Source organism: Sesamum indicum, linkage group LG3 (assembly GCF_026168435.1).
Source record: "Sesamum indicum cultivar Baizhima isolate 11 linkage group LG3, ASM2616843v1, whole genome shotgun sequence".
Lineage (NCBI taxonomy): Eukaryota > Viridiplantae > Streptophyta > Magnoliopsida > Lamiales > Pedaliaceae > Sesamum > Sesamum indicum.
In genome coordinates this window covers 23,493,408-23,516,267 of record NC_142659.1, presented here as the reverse complement: position 1 = coordinate 23,516,267, position 22,860 = coordinate 23,493,408, and the positions used below count along the sequence as shown (strand labels likewise).

The following is a 22,860-nucleotide window of genomic DNA, read 5'->3' as shown; positions in this document are numbered from 1 at the left end:
AACCAGAGAGGGATGTTGAAACTGAGGAGTGACGACTGTGGGAAAAATTGCACTTTTCATCCCTTATAAAAGGAGAAATTCCATATGTAGTCTATAATATTAGGAATTAAGTATACTTAGTCCTTCATTTTGGAAATATATACATTTTTTGTCCTAACTCGGTTATAAACCAATAGTTGCCACTTGCCGGCAAAGTTTTTGTTTTAATTTTAATTTTCTTTTACATTTATATTTCTATTTATTTTCCATTTTCTATTTTTTCGTTTCTAAGTTGAGTGGATTAAATTTTAGAACTACACTATTTAATATAAGATAGTTTTTCTTCTAATTGCATTTTTATTAAATAATAATATTGAGGGAAAACTAGAAAGGACTAAGTGTGAATTTGTTTAATTTTTTGTTGAAATTTATTAATATTTGAACTATTAGTAAATTATTGACTATTATATATTTCGTTGATAAGTTATATAAATTAATAAGTCGAAGTTAAATGAACGACATCAAATTTTTTGTTTGATAAAAAGAATTCAGTTGAATTATTTTCAATTGTAATTAATAATTATTTAGAGAGCACGTGCGCTTTCCATTAGTTATTTAGCCGAATATTTAAAAGATAATGGAAAATGCATGATCTTCTGGATTTTGAGACTAAATATGCAGAGTTAGCAAAGTTTTTGGCTATATATATAAAAAAAATTATCATATAGGACTAAAAATACAATTTCATCGAGGGCTGAGTCAGTATAGTGTGGATGGAGATACTTTTGATGAATTGACGTAAATACCCTTTATAAGATTTTTGTGTGGTCTATGTTCATTTGTACTCTCCTTTTCACTTTCTTCTCCTGTTTTTGATAAATTTGGGGATTTTAGAATGATAAATTGTACTTAAATGTCCTGTGGGCTTTGCTCTTTAGATTTTTTACCATGTTGCTGACAATTGAATGTTAACAGTTGATATTAATGTCAGTGTTGAATTGTTTAGTAAGTACATTTTTTGTGGTTAATTTATATTATTTAATATATATTTTAAATAATTCATTGTTAAATTCGTTAGCTGTAAATTTTCGTCACTAATTCATTAAAAAAAAATATCTTGTATTATTAACAACGATAATTTTACTTGCTAATTAGCTCGATCCTTCTTTTTTCGGTTGCAATTAATGGATTTTCTTCTAGTGTTATTTTTATATTTTCAAGATATTTTTTTGTATAAGTAAAGCTAATAATATGTATTCTTAAGATTAAATAAAAATAGGATAAGTTAGTCTCAATAACTTTTTAAATTAGTTCTAATTACACAAACACCTCTGAAGTATATTATCGGAATATCCTCTATGTGTATGACCTATCATTTTACAATACCTTATATGAATACCCTTTTGGGGTGTACCTATAATTTTATAAAAGACAATGGGTGTTTGTATAATTATGTCTATTTTTAAGGATTGTCAATTTAATTTACCTTAAAAAATATATTGGGATAATTGCGTTTATTCCCTACACATACACCTTTCAGAACTTCAACATTATTTACACAAATCACCCCTTCTTTTTGGAAAATCACACAGACATCACCAGAAATGTCAACAACATTACACAAAATTTTATTCTACTTTTTTAGCTGTTATGGGTGATTTTTATAATTATACAAAATATATGAATAGTATACGTAAATAGACCATAAGTTAAAAATACAAACATAATTATCCCAAATATGTATTATATGTGTTTGTTACTTTCTTAAGCCCATGTATGGATTCATTTTGAAAAACATTCAAATAGCCCCTTAGTTTCAAATTTTAGTTTAGACAGATCAAAATAACCTTATACCTTAACAAAAAATAAATAAATAATTTGATTACAATCATTCACGTTAAAATATAATATATAATAAAAATAATATAACAATCATATCCTGATAAATAATATCATACTAATAAAATCTAAACGTCACTTACAATTATATGAGACAACACCTACTATGTAGCAGAAACATCCCGCGCTATATATCATGATCAACAATATTATATAAATAAAATTTAAATACCACTTACAATTAAAGGGGACAATACCTACTATTCAGTACAACAACATTCGGCGCTATATATCTTAATCAACAATATTAGATATTTTAATTGTAGATAATTTAAGTTTTTGTATCGATTTTAGTTTAATCATAGTGAATAATAATTATTTACCATAATTTTAGGCCATAACCAATAAAATTGTAGCAAATAGTAACTTTTTTCTAGTTTTATGAAATTAAGATATTATAAATTTATATAGTACGACTATAAATAAAAAAGAAAACAATTTAAATATGAAAATCTTCGCGAAGGAAAATATTCAAAAATATGTTCTTAAAGGGGAAAAAAAAGACCTCTTTATGATGAAATTATCAACTGTTTTGATACTTCATAATTTATTGTGTTTTTTTTTTTCTAATTTCATCGTTACTTAAATATTTTATTATTTTCAGAATTTCATATTTAAAAATAAATATTCTTTCATGATTATTTTGAATATGGATAATGTATTATTTTAGTAGCTTCGTATGATATAATACTAATATATATCTAAAATAAAATGCCGTTTAATTATTATTTGCTTAAAAGAATTGAGATTTGTTGAGATTTTGATTTTAGAGGGTCAATGTGATATGGGGACTACAATATGGGGTAACTTGAAAATGATGTAATTTGTACTACATATTTCATCAACACTCTTGTAATTTTACAAAAAACAAGGAATATTCGTATAATTATACTTAACTTTGAGGATGTTTATGTAATTTATCATCTTTTTACAGTCAGTATTTATTTTTGGGTAAAGAAAAAGTTTGTAAAACAGAAGTCCCAAATCTAACGATTATGAATTATGTGTACTCGAGGGAATGATGATGTTGCAGCATTCTTGAGAGTGTAGGGCCTCAAAATAATGCAATTGAGTATAGGGGGCCAATTAAATTGTTGTATTTTATATTTACATAATTATATTTTATAGGATAAATTATATCGACGCCCCTTAAAGTTACATTTATTGAATAGCTTGTACATATATATTTTATGTCCCATATGATTAATTAATTAGTTTTAAGGTTAATTATACTTAGATTATTTCTAAAAATACAAAATTGCATTCCCCCCCCCCCAAAAAAAAAAATTAAAATTTCACTTTCACCTTGTCAGATAATTCTCCATTTATAAGCGACCCCCCTTTTATTAGGGTATGGAAGAAATTAAAATGCTGACATCAACAAAAAGAAAATACATGAATTTTTAATTTTACCCATTATTTAATATTTTCTATAATAATTTTATATTTGTAAAGGGATAAATGGAATATAGAAAGTAAAAAAGGTATAATTATAATAATGTATTGCTCCCAAATTATACGCATTGGATAGAAAGTAGCCACACATGAATGGGAAAACTAGTCATCTCTTGGTGGCTTTTTAACTTTTTATGTATGAGGTGAGGTTAACATCATTATTGCATCTATTTCTTGAGAATATCATTCAAGTACTTCATCTAGTGCTTCAAGCAATAGATACAACAATGGTGTTCACCGCACTCGTATTTAGAAAGTAAAAAAAGTATAAAAAATGACTAACTCTTTCATTCAATGAACGGATACAACTTTTATCCAACGGCTATAATTTGAGAAAAATATTTTATTATAATTACACAATTTTAACTTTATATATTATTTTTACCTATTTAGAAGTATAAAAACTTACAAGGATGCTGAATGAGGGTTAAGATTAAAAGTTTATGTATTTCTTTTTTTATCTAATATCAGTATTTTCCATCCAAACCCTAACGGAAGATGGTCAAAGATAAACAGATAATTTTCAGAGTTGGTGTAAGTATAATTTTAAAGAGGGTTAATTACAACGACCTCCCCTGATGTTTGACATAATTACAAATACCCCCTCATTGTTTGAAAAATTACAAATATCTCCCTGATGTTTGATGAAATTATGTAATTCTTGGATGAAGATATGAAATTGTCTACTTTGCCCTTATAATATTTTTTATTGTTTTGAAAAAGAATTAAAACTTACAAAAAAAGTCAGACGGGGTGGATAGAAGTTTTTTAAAAATTATAAAAAAATTATCCACTTAGTCCATAAAAAAAATTAAAAATAAATAAAATTTATAATTTTTAATCCACAAGGGTATTTTGGTCAGTTTAACATAAAAATCGATGGAAACCTAACGGATTGGGCTAATTATTAGACAACCGTTAAAATCAGGGGGTATTGAGGGGGTGTCCGTAATTATACCAAAGCTTAGGAGAAGTCGTTGTAATTTACTCTTTTAAAAATATAATTTCGTATTTTTAAAGAGAATCTAAGTATAATTAAACCCTAAATTTTAAGTACTTGATAAAAAATTATCCAAGTTAAAGTTCCAAATAAAAATTACAGAGAATAATTAAGAAAATAATGTATATATTATATTCAAATATATAAATTCAAGTGGGACATGCACGTTTACCTGGCGAAATAAAATAATATTTTATTTTATTTTTTTGAAGAAAATTATGTGGGTATTTCCAAGTATTTTATTGTTAATTATAGTCATGATTTTTTCAACTAATTTATCTATTCAACAAACAAATAGCAGTTCTATTTAAATATGCAAACTTCTTCTCACGATTGAGATGCAAAAGAGTTTTAGAATGATTTTACTCTTTTATAAGAGTCTCAAACAATTAATGTATTTAAATGTTTTATAAGAGTCTCAAATAATTAATGTATTTAAATGCCAAATTCATATACTTAATTTTTCATCAGATATTTTGCTTCATTTCGATTAAAAGTTTTTTAAGTTGGTTCTTGAAATTATTATTCCTCAAGCCTTAATTGATTTTTTGTCGTATCTTAGAAGTGAATTTGCTTGTACCAAACAACAATCATACAGCGGGAGCAAATTTCATTTTAAAAAGAATATCATGTACGCGTCAAAACCTTTTCAGAATTTCACATATCCCAAACAAGATCTAATTATACAAATCTTTTATAATATTATAAGTACACCTCCTAGCCGTCGGTGTAATTATCTCATAGGCATACTTGTAAAATTTTTCCATAAATAAGGGAAGTATTTATAATTACAACTATAATTTTACGAAAAATAGAAAATATTTGTGTAATTAAATTCAACTTTCAAAAGGGTTGATGTAATTTACCCTATTTTATAATTAGAAGAACTAGAAAAGTAGGGTTGGTAGGTGAAGTGGGAGAAAATGTCAAAATTAAAGAGGTTGCAAGGTTGGTTCACAGCGTAATGAGAGTGAAACCCTCAGTTTTGACATAAATAATTTTAATTTAAAAAGAAAAGTAAAAAAAAAAAAAGAAAGAAACAATGAGCCCTAACTCAGTTGTCGAAATTGAGGTCCATGATCTTAAAAGTCATGTGTCGGAACCTCACCAATGCATTTGATGTTGTTCTACTTTATAGCGGGTGTTGTCTTTCAACTGTAATAGTAGTGTTGTTTAGATACAATTTTATCGGATATTATTGATCATAATATAATCGTTGTAACTATTTTTGTTAGATAGAAATATTCGACATGAATGATTGCAATCAATTTATTTAAAAAAAATTAAAGAAAGAAAGAAAATCACTCAAGAATTGGCAGCTTAATTTATGTTTGTAAAAATTTATACTTTTTTAAAAGTGCTTAATTTCAGAAAAAGTTGTCAACTCAACTGCCGAAGTTGAGACCCCATGATCTTAGATCCTACAAGAATGATTGTAATCAATTTATTTCAATTATTAATAATACCTTGCTCTTAATTAAAAAAAAATCAGAAAAACTCAATAAGTTAGTAATTTTAGCCATTAAAGGAAGAGGTATTTTCAAAATATACAAAAATTAAATATGGCAAAAAAAACATTACAAAGTTCAACTTATTTACAAAAATACCTTAAACTGTAATAAATACATTCCCACCAACTTGTAATTCTATTTGTTTATTTTAATTTAATTTAAGGAAAGCATAAGCAGAAGTTATATATTTTACGTACATTTAATTCAATTTAACACTTACTTTTTTGCAAACACTCCATAAATAGTTAGGGCCTAAGTGCTTGTGAAATAATATTATCTCATGAAGTATTTTTCCCAATAGACCTAAGTTTTCTAATAAGATTTTCTCTAAAATATATCTAAAAACACATTCACTACTTTTGGGAAAGACATCAAAAATCAATTCTATATATATAATACAGTGATATTTAAGAAAATCAATCAGCCTAAATTAGAACTATATTTTATATATACTTACACATATAAATGCACAAAATTGATATTTTTGAAAATTAAAATAATTGTATAAAATAGTTTATAGACGTTTTAATGTATATATAAACAACACAAATTTTAACATTTAAAAATTAAAACATGCACATATTATAAAAAAAAATTAAATAATATTATTGTCCCATATTTATAAAGTTCTAATAGTAATATTTTTTAATATTTTTAAAATTTTAAATTGGACCTATCGATTACAACTGTCGGATACCAAATACGAGTAGGATTTACTCCTAGGTCCAATAATTTCTTAGCCGGGTCAAGTCTGGATTGATTTGTGGCAGACCCGCCCCAAACCCCACATATCACCATCCACAAATATACTCTTAATTTTTATAAAGTCCGGCGTGAAACTTCCATTTTTTCAAAAAATAAATAAATAAATAATCATAAAAGTTCGAACGCAACATCTCTAATGTCGTGTGGCTCATATACCATATCAAAAAGTTACTTAATTAAAAATTTAAATTATTAAAGAGCTAAAAACAAATGTTAACATTTTCAGATCTTGCAATACTGTTCCATAACACGTGCACAATATTTCACATCTCAATATTCTTGATATTAGGTGTGGAATTGATTGATCATGCACGGATGGCCTAATCAACTTTACAGGACATATAAAAACAAAAATTAAATAAACTAGTTCAAATATATGACGATATAAGTACTACGGTTTTAAATTATCATCAAACATTTAAAAACCACGAATTTGTATATACCCTATTGCCCATGCACCAAATAGACAAAAACGTGTTTCACAAGGATGCAAATCTTGTGTATACCGCTATTTCTTTGACAGCAATACTAGAATTTATAATTGGGATTTTAGAAGCAAAAACTATTGAAAAATCAATTATAATATTTGGATTCATTTTCTGAGTATTTTGTTGTATTTTGTGGAGATAGAGAGAGAAAAAATAAAAATAAATAAGTGTATGTTAGAGATAGTATGTATGTTTGGATTTATTTTTGGAGATAATTTAAAATAAATATTATATGTTTCATATTGTGTTTTGGGAGACAAAAATTACTATTCATTGTCGATTTTTTTTTATCGTTTCTATTTTTTTTATTTTTATAATATATAATTATTATTGCTAGATGCATTATAGATTGGAAAAGAAATTCAAAACACATCGACTGCGTAGAAATCAAAACACTCAATTTGAAAATTGGCACGAGCGCCAATGATATGCTTTTTTTAGAATAGTGAAATGCGTTTGAATTTTTTTTGAAATATTTTTTATGAAGAAACAAACTCTTGATCTATTCGATTGAGATGAGATGAAAAAATGTCCTTACGTAAATCAGGCACAATTTGTTAAGTTTGTGAAATTGATGAGTCACAAGTTTAAATTTTGCTATTCGTGAAATGTTGTTTTACTGTGTAGTAAGTATATTTTTATTATAATAGTGAGTGCTGTTTAAATTTTATTTATATGATATTATCAAAATATAATTATTATAATTATTTTTATTAAATATTAATATTTAATAAAAATAATTATAATTAAATTATTTTAATTAATAATAATTCATTTCTTCAAATAAAAGAGGGAAAAGCACAGTCCATCCGCTCAATTTTTACTATTTATATAACATTACAACTGTAAAAACACAAGCAACATTGGGGACCGAACATCTTCATTCATACACATGGGCGCAATCCCCAACAAGAAATGGGCCCCTTTGATTGGAATTGTTTTTAGGTAGATTTTGTAAAATTAAAAGAAAATAAAATTTGAGTTTTGAAATGTTCCAAAATTTGTATTAAAAGATGCGACCACTGTTTGATATTATTTTTAAATTTTTGGTGGAACCACTGCAGGTTATGAAAAACACTGATAGAATCAATTCGAAAGGCATCATCGTTAGGGATGATTCGAGAATTACGAGACCATACTCTAAACCTATATTTAGAGTATAAGGCTCTATATCTAGAGTTATAAATTTAAGGTCTATCTGTATAAGGTTACTCGTAGAATCATACTAAGATATCATATTAGATATGATGTGAAAAATCATCTTTGTTTTAATACATCAGCATACGATGTTGTCTTGTTTCCATGAAATAGTGAATGACATATAAATTGAACGTAAATCCATTTTATTATGTGCATACTTAATTGGATGGGCCTTTTGCACTCTATTTTGCGAAACCATTTTTTTTTTTTGAGAAATTTAATTTTTCAAATAAGTTTATGAATATTTATTTTTGTCCTAAAGATTCTTCATATCACTTTTAAAAATATATGTTTTTATTTCTACTTAAATGTGTATAAGTGTACATTGTTTATCTTTACTAAAAAAAATGTATAAAATATTTGAGATAAATTAATTAGTCACAAAAATTTTAAATTTATATAATACTTTATATTATTAATTATTTTTATATCAAAATTTATATTATTAATCGATTACTAATTTTTATATCATATATAAAGTTCCAATTATTTATATAATTTTATAGTAATTTTTTAAAAATAGGTCGTGGGTACTAATTAGTTAATTTATTCAAATATAAAATATTCCACCAACCAATAAAACAGACACACAAAAAAAATAAAAAATAAAAATGAAAGAACAAAGTACGAGTTTTACATTTTAAATTTTGAAGTAATGTAAAACTCAAATGGTAGTGGAGGGAAACTTGCCTAGTGTTTGGATTTGTGTTTTGAGTGTTTTGTTTTGTGTTTTAGAGATAGAAAGAGAAAAATAGAGATAAATAAGTATGTGTTAAAAATAAATGATACGTTTGAATTTGTGTTTTAAGATAATTTAAAATATTTTAAAATAAGTGGTGTAAGTTTGATGTTGGGATTTTGGAGACAAAAATCACTGTTCATTATCAAATCATATCTTTTTTATATATAAATACTGTATATCTAATATTGTACTTTTGGGGGACAAAAATCACTATTTATTGTCAAATCATGTTCTTTTTATATTATATATATAAAAGTGTATATATATATTATATGTAGAAAGTTGAAAAATAAAAAAACACACAGATAAGGTGTAAAAACACAAAAACAAACATCGGATGTGTTTTATCTTATTTTGAGAATTGTGAAAACACAAAACCAATCAAAGCAAAGGACGGTTTGACATTTCTGCCCTTAGGAAATTATTTACAGGTCAAGCACACCACCGCGGAGTAACATGGAGGAGCAAATTCTGTCTACCATAGGAAATAGGAGTAATTATTATACATGTGACCAATTTTCTCACATAGTAAATAAAATTTGGATTAATTACATTTATGCCTCTCTAAAAATAAAAATTTATACTTTTCTACTTGCACCCTTTATTAGAATTCTATATTTACAATTGTATTTCTTACGATAGTGTTTGGATAAAAAATATTGACCTCAATCGAAAAAAAAACCATATAATTATACACATCATTTGACATCCCATATAAATTGTTAAAGATATGGTTAGTTTTTTATTGGGTAAAATTTTACTTTTTGTCCTGTAAATATAAGGCAGTTGCACTTTTCATTCTTTATCCTTTTAAAAAATATATTTTTAGTTCTGTAATTTTAAAATATTTGATAGATATAGCCCTGTAATATGAAATGTTCGAAAAATTCACGAAATGAAAAACTTTAGTTGAGAATCAGACAGGAAAGAAGTTAAAAGCCATACAGACTGATAATGGGTTCACAATTTTGCAATAAATTTTTTTTTGATTTATGTGAATAATTTGACATTAAAAGGCATAAAACAAATTCCTATACCCCCAACAAAATGGTGCTGTTGAACGCGTGAATAGGATCTTACTAAATAAAGTTAGATGGATGTTAGTAAGTTCTGGATTACCAAAATTTTTTTGGGGTGAAGTTGCTTAACTGGTGCATATTTAATTATTAGATCTTCTTCTGTCCTATTACTTGGAAAAATACCTGAATTTGTGTGGTCTGGTAAAAATATTTGTATTTCTTCCTTATGAATTTTTGGGTGTTCTGCTTTTGTACTTCAACATACTGATGAACTTGATCCCATTCATAAAAATGTGTATTTATTGACTATCCTGAAAGTGTGAAAGGATATAGATTGTGGCTTAAAGCCAACCAAATTTTAAAGTCGTAATAAATAGGGATGTTACTTTTAATGAGTTTGAAATGTCATGTCTTACTAGTTCAACTAGAAAAGATAAAAAGTTTGACTTAGAGTCCACCTTTAATAAGGTGGAGAGTTTTTCAGAGGATAACCAATAGGGGGAAGTAATTGAGGAAGAAAATTATCAAAACACTGAAAATCAACAAGACACTGAGCCAAAATAGTGAAAATTATGATTCTGAACATAGTTTAGAAAATTATCAGTTGGCTATGGATAGGAACATACGTGAACATAGGATTCCCTATAGGACTTGGTCCTCTTTTGGGCCTATGGTCCAAAGTGAAGAATATAATTTCTTGTGGCCCATTTGCACAAAGGCCCAAGCCCAAGCCCCCTCTAATCTTATCACTTGGATGACTGGCACATCCCTAAGGTCCAACTCATGACCACTTACTTGCCTCATCAATCCGACCCGGTTCCACCTCTTTAAATATGATGCCTCTCTCTCTCTCTCTCTCTCTCTCTCTCTCTCAGAGTCAAAATCTTAATCCTAATCACAACATCTCTTCGTTCTCTTCTCTTTCATTCTCTCTCATTCTCTCTGGTCTTAGTTTTTTCCACCCCTGTCTTCTCTCTTGGTTATCTCTTTCGGCAATTAATGTCCCACCTTTATATATACCCTCAGTCTCCTTCTGCAGAAATAGAGAGCCGAAAACTCAATCCCTTTTTCTCTCTCAATAAAAAATTTTCTGTGAATTTTTCTGTGTGAAAAAACTAGTGTTCTTGTGTGGACTTGAGCCGTTGTGGTTTTGGGTTTTAAGCAACCGTGATAGGTTGTTGGGGCTTTGTGGTTCTTGAGCATAAAGTTTATAGATCTTATTATCTTAACCTATTTTCTATGAGATCTTCTACTTTCTATTAATATTTAGATTTGTAGACAATATTTCTATAATCGTTCTTTTATAATTATTTTATAATATTATTTGTATAAGGATTTTTCAAACCCATTTATCTGCTGCAATAGTTGAATACATTTTGGTATTTGGATTTGCTAATATAAATTTAAAAAAACTTGGTTGTAAGATTTGTTTAATATTAACTTAGCGTTATTGAATTAAAACACTATGTAAGTTTACTACTTTGAATGTCATTTTTACTTAATTAATTTCTGGGGTTATGTTTTTGAAAGTTTTTTATACACTTAAAAAAACCAAAAATATTTATACAAATTGTGAAAAATATACGGCCGCATTTCCCATTAACAATACACTGTAACTTTCTCTGTATTATATTTTAATACTAAATTCATTTTTCTTTAAGTCATGAAAAAATTTACATTTATTTATTAGCTGCGTGACACACTATTTTTGTATGTATATATAAATAATTTTTTATATTTTATATTATAAATGAGAATAATATTTATAAATCAACAAATCAAATTTAAACAAAAGGAAATATGTAAAAAAAAGTTAACTCAAATATTATCAACACAACAAAAAAATTGGTGCAATGGTATTAACATGATGTGGAATCACTTTAATAAAGAAAAATAGTAGTTAAAATTATCTTTTAAAACTATATAATTAAGAATATAATTTTTATATTTATAAATTGGTGTGTGTTAACTTTCACACAGAAATTACAGAAGAAACACAGAGTGGCACAACTTTGGAAGAAAGTTGTGATATTGCTGAAGAGTTGAAGATAAACAGTAGCCCGTTTTGTTTTTAGCCTTTACTTATAAAAGCGTGTTTAGCAAGACTACACTTTTACTTATCCGTTGTATTTTCTTCCTTCTTTATTTTCTTGTTCTTGGCAGTTGGTCTGTTATACTCTGCCTATATTTACAAGTTCTGTAAACTGATTGCATCTTCTTGTTCAATGGAATTTGTTCTTCTGTTTTTGTCAAGTACTAACACCATGAACTCTCTCCTTCTCTCTCGTGATTTACTACTTCCCTGCGCTCTAGTTTAACATGGTACCAGAGCGGTAAAGATCCCATACATTCATTCACTCATCCAAACCTCACAACCATCATGACTGACAAGAAGACTGAAACAATAAAAATGGAGGATTCAAAAACTCAGCAAATCATAGATATGTTGAAACTTCAGAGTGCAGAAAATTCTACATTAGGATTGGTATCCGCACCTTTAGACGGCACCAATTATCTTTCTTGGGCAAGATCCATGATATTTGCACTAGGAGCCAGACAGAAGGTTGGCTTCATTGATGGTACCTGTCCAAAACCCACTCAAGACAAAACAGAAATAGAGCAGTGGCAGAAGATAGATTGTATGGTCATTACGTGGATTCTAAATTCTATATCAAAAAATATCGTCCAAGCTTTTTTATACACCACATCTGCAAGAGACCTATGGCTCGAACTTGAGTCCAGATTTGGAGAAAGTAACGGACCCCTTCTCTATCAAATTCAGAGAGAAATAGGGTCCATCACACAAAACAATAACTCAGTAGCCGTCTATTTTACCAATCTAAAGAGGTTGTGGGACGAACTTGCAGCCTTAGACCCATTGCCTCCTTGCAGTTGTGGAGCTGGAAAGAAACTGGTGGAAAAGATGACTTCAACTCAGTTAATTCAGTTCTTGGTAGGTCTCAGTGACGCTTATGATCATGTGCGCAATCAGATACTACTGATGGATCCCTTACCCTCCATTGGTAAGGCATATTCCATGATTGCTAGAGTTGAAAAACAGAGACAACTTAATTCTGGAATTCATGGCTTTGATAGAGAGGAAATCATGACAGTACAAACACAAGATTCAAGAAGACAAGGTTTTATGAAAAGAAAATCTCTTGCCGATAAGAAACAGATGTACTGTGATTATTGCAAGAAAAGTGGTCATATCAAAGATAACTGTTTCGAATTGAAGGGATTTCCAGACTGGTACAAAGACCTTGTTGAACAAAGAAAGAGGAATGGCAAACAGATTGTTAATAGAGCATTGACTACACAGGGAGTAAAAGGAGAAAGGGGCTCTCATACTATCCTTGATGAAAATGCCATTTCTGAAATCATCAGAAAGGAACTCAAGAAGGCACTGCAAAGTCAAGAACTAAACCAAGATCTTTCCAATTTGGCGGACTATGAGGACTTTGCAGGTAACACACTTTCTCTTAACAATTCCAATGTTATTCATAATTGCTCTTGGATTATAGATAGTGGTGCTTCAACACACATGTGCATGAATCGAAATCTTTTTAAATCTTTACAACCACTGAAGAATAAAAGCTTTATCAAATTACCTGATGGTTCCTCTTGTGAAGTTGAGCATGCTGGTAATATTGACATTTCTCAGCATATCATGCTTAAAGATGTTTTGTATGTTCCCAGTTTTAACTACAACCTTTTATCTGTTAGTAAACTCTGTGCTTCAGGTTTTTTAAGTGCTGCATTTTTTAAGGAACAATGTCTTGTGCAGGACCTTGTGACTAGGAAAGTAATTGCAGTAGGTAGGCAAAGAGGAAAGCTATACCTTCTTGACCACAAGACTGAAGAAAAGACTGAACACATAGGAATTCTTGAGACTTATCCAATACCTCAAAGTGAAAAACAGGTTGAAAAGCAGGTTGTAGATGATGGGAATCTATGGCACAATAGACTAGGACATGCTGGTCAAGATGTTATGTTACATTTACCTTGTTGTAAACGAAATGTGCAATGCATTAAGAATTGTCAAACGTGTCCTTTGGCAAAGCAGCATAGGCTGCCCTTCCATCTTAGTGAAACTCAATCTCAAAAAATATTTGATCTTATTCATGTTGATGTTTGGGGGCCGTATAGACAATATTCCATTAACAACTGCAGCTATATGCTTACTATAGTTGATGACTATAGTAGGGCTGTATAGATATATATGATGCATCACAAGTCACAAACTCCACAGAAACTTGATTATTTCTGCAACATGGTGAATACTCAGTTTAATGTCAATGTTAAAAAGGTAAGAACTGATAATGGTACTGAATTCATTAATCAAGAATGTCAAAACATCTTTCAGAATAGAGGTATAGTGCACCAAAGAACCTGCACTTACAGCCCACAACAGAATGGAATCGTTGAAAGAAAACATCAACATCTATTACAAGTGGCTAGATCACTTTTGTTTTTTGCTAAATTGCCAGAAAAATTTTGGGTTGAATCTTTACTTACAGCTGCTTATCTAATAAACAGGATGCCTACTCAAATACTAAAATGGAAGACCCCTTATGAATTATTGCATAAAAGAATGCCTGAATACAAGCATCTTAGGACTTTTGGATGCCTTTGTTTTGCTGCCAATGTCAATCCCTTTAAGAGGAAATTTGAACCAAGAGCTGTTAGGTGTATCTTTCTAGGATATGCTCAAGGAAGAAAAGGATACAAAGTTATGAGTCTTGACACAAATGAGATATTTGTTACAAGAGATATCATTTTTCATGAACAAAATTTTCCTTTTCATAAAGAGAAACATGATGATGTTCCTTGCCCTTTACCTACAGTATTCTATAATCTAGAGACTGACATTGAAAAAGATAATGAGCATCATATTCCTACTGATTCACCTGTACCACTTAGGAGGTCCACAAGGCCCTCCAATAAACCAGCATGGATGAATGATTTTGTGTGCAATAAGGCTGCAGGAACAATCTTTCCTGCAGACATTAAGGTTAATCCCAATTACAGTTGCTTTGTACACAATTTAAACTTGATACATGAGCCTAAAACATATAGTGAAGCACAAAACCAGGAAGAATGGAAGATTGCTATGAGGCAGGAAATCACTGCTTTAGAGAAAAATAACACTTGGGAAATTGCTTCACTACCTGAGGGAAAAACACCTATAGGCTGTAGATGGGTGTACAAAGTTAAACTAAGACCTGATGGATCCATTGAGAGATACAAAGCCAGGTTAGTTGCAAAGGGTTTCAGTCAAATTGAAGGGATAGACTACACTGATTGTTTTGCCCCTGTGGCCAAAACTGTTACAGTGAGACTTCTTCTAGCTGTAGCAGCTGCAAAAGGCTGGTTACTACACCATCTAGATGTCAATAATGCATTTCTTCATGGAAATCTAAATGAAGATATTTACATGCAACCTCCTGAGGGGTATTCTGTTCCTGATGGGAAAGTTTGTAGACTTAAGAAGTCTCTTTATGGTTTAAAACAAGCTTCAAGGCAATGGAATGAAGAGTTCACTGAGAAGATTAAGGCTTTAGGATTCATTCAATCCAAACATGATTATTGTCTCTTTACAAAGGGTGCTAATAATGACTTTGTAGCTTTGCTAGTATATGTTGATGATATTTTGGTTACTGCTGTTTCAATGAACTCCATACAAGAGGTTAAACTGTATTTAAATGAGTTGTTCACCATTAAGGACTTAGGTGAGGCCAAGTACTTCTTGGGGCTTGAATTAGCTAGATCTGAACAAGGCATAGTAGTGACACAAAACAAGTATGCCTTAGACATTATCACAGATATAGGCCTTCAAGGAGGAAAAACTGTATCTACTCCTTTACCTGCTAATTTTAAGTTTGCTGCAGAATCAGAAGGAGCATTACAGGATCCTTCAAGGTATAGAAGGCTTGTGGGAAGACTTCTATACCTTGGTTTCACAAGGCCTGAGATCAGTTATGCGACACAACAACTTAGTCAACACATTCAGCACCCTTGCAAGGAGCACTGGAATGCAGCTATGTACCTGATTAGATATCTCAGAGGCACTCATTCTTCAGGTTTGTTCTTTCCTGTTAATAATGATTTTAAACTAAGAGCCTACTCTGATGCAGATTGGGCTTCCTGCCAACTTACAAGAAGATCTACAACTGGATATTGCATAATGTTGGGATCAAGTCCTGTGTCCTGGAAGACTAAAAAGCAGAACACTGTGTCTAGGTCATCTGCAGAAGCAGAATACAGAAGCATGGCTTCTACTGTGTGTGAGATTACTTGGATCAATAATGTGCTCAAGGATTTGGGCATCAATGTTCAGAGACCAGTGGCCTTTTACTGTGACAACAAAGCAGCTATTCACATTACAGAGAATCCTGTGTTCCATGAGAGAACAAAGCATGTAGAGATAGACTGTCATGTGGTAAGAGACAAGTACAAAGAAGGCCTTATCTTACCCACGTATGTTAACTCGAAGCAGCAACTTGCAGACTTGTTCACCAAATCGCTTCCCAGTAATCCATTCATGTTTTTGGTCTCCAAGTTGGGCTTGATCACGTTTGATGCAAGTCCAACTTGTAGGGAGGCTGTTAACTTTCACATAGAAATTACAGAAGAAACACAGAGTGGCACAACTTTGGAAGAAAGTTGTGATATTGCTGAAGAGTTGAAGATAAACAGTAGCCCGTTTTGTTTTTAGCCTTTACTTATAAAAGCGTGTTTAGCAAGACTACACTTTTACTTATCCGTTGTATTTTCTTCCTTCTTTATTTTCTTGTTCTTGGCAGTTGGTCTGTTATACTCTGCCTATATTTACAAGTTCTGTAAACTGATTGCATCTTCTTGTTCAATGGAATTTGTTCTTCTGTTTTTGTCAAGTACTAACACCATGAACTCTCTCCTTCTCTCTCGTGATTTACTACTTCCCTGCGCTCTAGTTTAACAGTGTGGTGATATTATTAATCGTTCTTTGTGAGTGTCAAAGATCTTTCATTTTTATGTTAGTATAGATGATTAATAATCAATTTATAAACAAATATTACACCTTTTCAATTCAGGCGAAAATTTTATTTATCTATATATCAATCTTAATCGATATCTACATTATATAAAAAAAAAAATGCCTTTTTATCTCACAAACGACAGTTATGACACCACAACACTAATTTATCATGTCAATAATACCCCTAAGTTGATTGTTTTTTCTTTGTTGCCTTCTTTCTTTCTTTTTTTTTTTCTTTTTAGAAATACGATGTGGTCGTTTACATATAATTTTTCTTATTTATAATATATTTTAAAATATAAAATATTATTTATTTTATGCATACAGGAACGACGTGCCACAACGGTTAATATAAACAAAAAAAATATTATTTTTTACTCATAAACAACTATGTGTTATATCGTAATACTAATTTTTTTTTGTGCCGATGATACCCCTGTCTTATTTATTTCTTTTGTAAAATACGATGTAATCTAGGTCCAAACCTATTATCTAGAGTTGGAGATAATAAAACGTCACGTATCCCTAGGTGGTTACAACTACTCCGGAGGCTTTGCGTATAAGAAAAAAATATTCTTACCTTATAAAAAATTTCCTTTCTATTTAAAATGAAAATTCAAAACATATTTTAAATACATTTTATACGTCATATCAGTTCTTGATTATTATAATTTAATTAATATTCAATTATATACTCAAAATTTTATTTTTCAATTGAACTAACTTATTTTTATTGGTATAAGACATAATTATTTGAGGTGAGATATCACATCAAATAATTATTGTCTTATTGTTTTTAAAGTTTATTAATTAATTCTCCTAGCTAGTGGACGGAGAACGTCAATTCCAAAGAAGTCTTGGAATGAAAATACTTTGCCATCTAAATTATGTGGTATTTTTTTTAATTATACTTAGACCTCATTTAAAATTATAAAATTATATTTTTCTCTAAATTCTTTTTCAAATTACACTTACTCCCTATTTAAAAATTTACTATTTACACTTGACCCTCTTTCATTAGGATTTAAATAAAAAATACTAATATTAGAAAAAAAATTCATAAATATCTAATTTTACCCGTTATTGAACATTTTTATTTAATGCTTTTTTACTTATGAGAAAACAAATGTAATGATGTTAAAGGGGTATAAATGAGGATGTTAAATGAGGAACAAAATTAAATATTTATATAATTTTTCTTTTTGCAAAGCTCAATATTTTTTGTCCAAATCATAATAAAGGGGATCAGGTATAAATGAAAATTTTTTGAAAGGGGGTGTAAGTATAATTTCAAATTTTTTTTGAGAGAAAGTATAATTTTATATTGTTAAAGTGTAATTAGCCCTTTTCTTTTTTGCACTTAATCATTCAAATTCTTTTAATTAAGCCTACCCTCACCTAAGTATCATAAGTAGAAGTTTTATCTGGCATCGTGTATCTGCCGTCAAGTTCATCCCTGGATGATCCCCTCCATGAAGTTGCAGAAACGCAGGGAGCTCTGGTTTTCTTCGTTCACCAGAGCTTGTTGCAGTCGCATTCGCACGATTCTCACCATCTTGTTGAAGAGCATGCCCAACATAAGTTTGATTTCCTGAAGTTGTGTTGAGACGGGAGGTTCTGGCGGCAAGGTGGTATTGAATGTCGAGCTCTGTGGTCTTTAGTACACGGGCGAGCGGCATCTAATATTAAGAGTAAGACATCTAGATCAGTATGAGATGTAAGGAGTATTAAAATATTTATTCTACTAATTTAACTTGTATGTTCTTTTACTTACATTACCAATAAAGATATAGCATATGATTGACTGAAAACATGGTATTCAAAATTCATACTTGTATATTAAAAGAAATGAAGTTACAATGACATGAGCTTGAAGCAAGAAAACTTTGAAAGAACAATCTAATAACATTATTAAAACTTCTAACATATGGAAGTTTATAAGTGCAAGTGTTTTCCAACATTAATGCAACCATGTCCAGGATGGATGTGAAAGTGTTTCCCAATATTAATGCAGCCACCCACCACATCCCACGATAAAAATCATACACACACACCTTAAAGAGGGAGATAGAGCGAGAAGCGACGGGCGACGGGCGGTGGAGAGACACGATAACCGGTGAGAGATAGAGTGAGAGAGTGGATCGAGAGAGAGAGAGAGAGAGAAAAGTGGTGAAATGGAAGGGGATTAGGGGTTTATGGCTAAATCCCATTATGTATTAATTTTTTGGGACGATATTTAGAACGAAAATAGTAATTTCAGTTGTCATCCTAAATATAGTAATTTAATAAAATGATGCTGTATTTAATAATAGTCGTCCCAAGTATAACCAAATCGTCCCAAATTCCATCTCAACATAATTTATTAAAATTGATAATGGAAAAATACATCTATGGCACCAAATTGTGTGAATCAATTATTAATATTTGTATTACAATTCAATTGAATTGCATAAAAATTAAAAAAAAAAATACATCATATATATATTTACTAAGAAGGAATAGAATATATAATTCAATATTCGTACTTATAAGACTGTTTTGGTATCAACCATCATTACACTAAATCATTCGACGGAAGCAGTCGATTTTAGATTTGACGTTAGATATAATCACATTGATGTTATATTAATGTACTTAAAGTTTCAACCTAGTCTAAATTACGGATATCGATATATCGTATTTGAAAAATTAGACTATTATTAAAGGACGAAACGGAACGCTGCGTCGGGACGGGAGAGGAACAACTGTCCCAAACTCCGTCCCAAAAGCAATCCCTAGTTTTTTAGATTTTTAAAATTTTGACTTGCCAGAATTTAAATTTAGGATGCATTTTAAGACAATTTTGGGAATGTTACTATTTTTTGTCCCTTTTTTAAACGAATGTTAGAACGACCTTGTTATTTTAGGACAATAAGTATTAGAGCAAGACATTCCATCCCACCCTTCTGCAGTCGTCTCAAAATCGTCCCGAATACCGTCCCAATTCGGGACGATTTTTGGGACAAATATTATGTGTCCCAAACATCCTTCTCAATAATTTTTTTTTTTTATAGTGATATACATATCTTTATTAAAAAACAAACTTGTTATATACTTCAAATTTAACTTTTTATAACTATTAATAATTTTTTATTATTGATCAGTACCATGCATATTAAATCTTATTATTAAGTTACTTACAATTAGTTATTCTTATATTAAAAAATTCAATGCATTTATAATTCTTCCGTAGCTTAGCCATGATACTAACTAGTTATTATTATATATATATCACCAAAACATGTGCTCCAAGCAAACCGAATTAGGACATAAGCTTTTGTACGTGTCTTTCTATACGAGAAAGACTGAGTGGATAACTAAGTTTTCTCTAAGTTATCCGGATACATACATACATACATACCCCGTAGCTCAAAAACAAGAGAGGAATTGTTAAAGTGAAAACCAGGGGCAGAATTCGACAAGTGTCTCTACACATGTAAACCGCTGAGGCTACAAGCACGCCACGTTTTCATGCAGCAAACCCTCTTCCCTCCTCTATATAACTCAATTATAACTACGCTCGGGTTAGAAGATAAAGCAGCAGAGTATATGAGTATACTTTAATAAGGTATATTGCTCTTTGTAGCCTCTCATCAAACAGGTTGAAGACATAATTTAAGGTAAGAAGCAGCAAGAATGGCAAGAACAGTGGCGAGGAATTTGGCAGCTCCGTTGCTGTTTATCAATTTGATTATGTATTTCATTGTGTTGGGCTTTGCGAGTTGGTGCCTCAATAGGTATATCAATGGTCAAACTGCTCATCCAAGTAAGTTCTTTTTTTTATATCTACATTGTATATATATACATGCAGAGTAGTATACGTGTTAGGAAACTTTTGTGCACATAGATATGCTAAAACCAATTTAGAATAAATGATGCAAATTAAGATATGATCAGACATAATTTTGTTCAAATCCAATTTCTTTTAATTGTACTTTTTGTTTTATGGAATGTATATCTATACTCGTTTTATTAAGTGAGGGATGCCCTGTGGCATCTCATCTCAACTATTTGGTCCCTGTATTATCTCTTTTATCGAAATTTTCTCATCTTATTTATTATATACTTTACTAAATATTTATATATACCTTTAATGTAATTTTGATATAATAAAAATTGTATAAGTATATATGGTTCCATTATAGGCATATTGCAAGCCTAATTGTGAATTAAATATTATACATAGTTCACTGGAGAGTACTACAAAAAATTAACTCGGTTAATTTGTGCAGGCATGGGAGGGAACGGAGCGACGGGCCATTTCCTGACCTTCGCCATACTAGCAGCTGTTCTCGGAATAGTTTCAAAGATTGCCGGCGGCAGCCATCTCAGAGCATGGCGGAACGATAGCCTCGCTGCTGCCGGCTCCTCTTCCATACTCGCTTGGGCTGTTACCGCCCTCGCTTTCGGGTAAGTCCTCGTCATTGTGGCTGCACGGTTGGCTGGATTATGTCACATCAGTACAAATTTGAATAAATTTAATTTGGATTGGGTAACAGTTGAATGTGGTGCATTCCTCGCAGGTTGGCATGCAAGGAGATAAACATAGGAGGGTGGCGAGGGTGGAGGCTGAGGGTGTTGGAAGGTTTCGTTATAGTGCTGGCGTTCACGCAACTGCTGTATGTCCTACTACTCCATGCCGGGTTTTTCAGCAGCAGATATGGACCCGGGTACAGAGACCGGGAGTACGGCATTGGCGCTCCGGCGGCAGAGGCGGAGCCCAAAGGCGGCGCCACTGGTGTTAGGGTTTAGGCTCATGAAGTGGAGACAGACTCTCTAATATTAGGGTATGAGATTAGAGAGGATAGATGTGTGTAGGTAATGGTGTATGTAGCCTGAAATGTGTTGATCTTTTGCTGTCTTTTTTCATGGATGGTTGTGAATCTGTGCGTTGTGTAGCTAAGACATTGATGGTATGCAAGCTTTTTACATTCTTTGACTGCCCTCGTATCCATTTGTGGTGAAGGTCAAGAGCAAAAGCAGTATTCTAGTGAAGTGAGAGAAGCAAAACTTGTGACCGTTATCCAGTTCCCGACATAATACAATGTACTATGTTTTTATAGGGTAAACAAATCGGGGTTGGATCTTTAGTCTCTTTATATTAATATATACTGTAAAGAATCATGTTATTTTTTTGGAAAAGAATAGAGAATTTAATAAAATTTGTGCAGTGAGTAATGTAATAAAATCTGAATTGGAAAAGAATTATGTTGCCTATTTTGTTTGAAACAAGATTTTATACACGTGCAGTCATGTGCACAACAAAATTTGAATTGAAGTAGAAATGCAATTCTAACAACAAAATTTGAATTGGAATAGCTGGAAAATGCAATTCTAATTTTAGTAGTGAACTTTGACTATGATGCCACCTAAAAATCCAGCATCGATTAAAAGATCAAAAAACAGCATGCACAACCCCAGTCGGTGTTTAGTCGGTTGGTCCATCAGGTGAGGTGCGATTATTTTCTGTTTCACAAAACTGGTATGTCCAAGAAACAGATTTGATGCGGCCGGACAGTTGAGTCATACAACTGCCAATAGACACGACATTTTAAAATATTTCCAGGTAGCTTTAAATAGATTAGACGCAAATCGATTGGAATCTACTGTTTGAGTTTTCAAACAGATTTGATAGGACTAAGTCACTTGATGTATGTTAGTAAGTTCAGGTTCTACTGTTTGAATTTTCAAACAGACTTGATATGACTAAGTCACTTGATGTATGTTAGTAAGTTCAGGTTT

At 30.6% G+C, this 22,860-nt stretch overlaps 1 protein-coding gene and 1 long non-coding RNA gene across 2 annotated transcripts; one reads left to right on the top strand and one right to left on the bottom strand.

Annotated features, from left to right (window-relative positions):
- Positions 1–11,985: 11,985 nt before the first annotated feature.
- Positions 11,986–19,259, bottom strand: LOC148788808 (uncharacterized). The gene is made up of 2 exons (XR_016064480.1): positions 19,134–19,259; positions 11,986–18,758 (listed from the first exon to the last, which is right to left on the bottom strand). It is a non-coding gene; the product is annotated as an uncharacterized LOC148788808 (long non-coding RNA).
- Positions 19,260–20,636: 1,377 nt separating this feature from the next.
- On the top strand, positions 20,637–22,058 carry LOC105158615 (membrane protein PM19L). The gene is made up of 3 exons (XM_011075425.3): positions 20,637–20,884; positions 21,351–21,528; positions 21,642–22,058. Exons 1-3 carry the CDS (start codon positions 20,755–20,757, stop codon positions 21,868–21,870), a joined length of 537 nt encoding a protein of 178 aa, XP_011073727.1. The 5' UTR covers positions 20,637–20,754; the 3' UTR covers positions 21,871–22,058.
- Positions 22,059–22,860: the final 802 nt, after the last annotated feature.

What these genes read in the sequence shown, in the direction of transcription:
- LOC105158615 (XM_011075425.3), top strand. Translation starts at nt 20,755, where the DNA reads ATGGCAAGAACAGTGGCGAGGAATTTGGCAGCTCCGTTGCTGTTTATC. An exon ending in TGGTCAAACTGCTCATCCAA is followed by an intron (nt 20,885 to 21,350) that starts GTAAGTTCTTTT and finishes TAATTTGTGCAG; the next exon opens with GCATGGGAGGGAACGGAGCG. An exon ending in GTTACCGCCCTCGCTTTCGG is followed by an intron (nt 21,529 to 21,641) that starts GTAAGTCCTCGT and finishes CATTCCTCGCAG; the next exon opens with GTTGGCATGCAAGGAGATAA.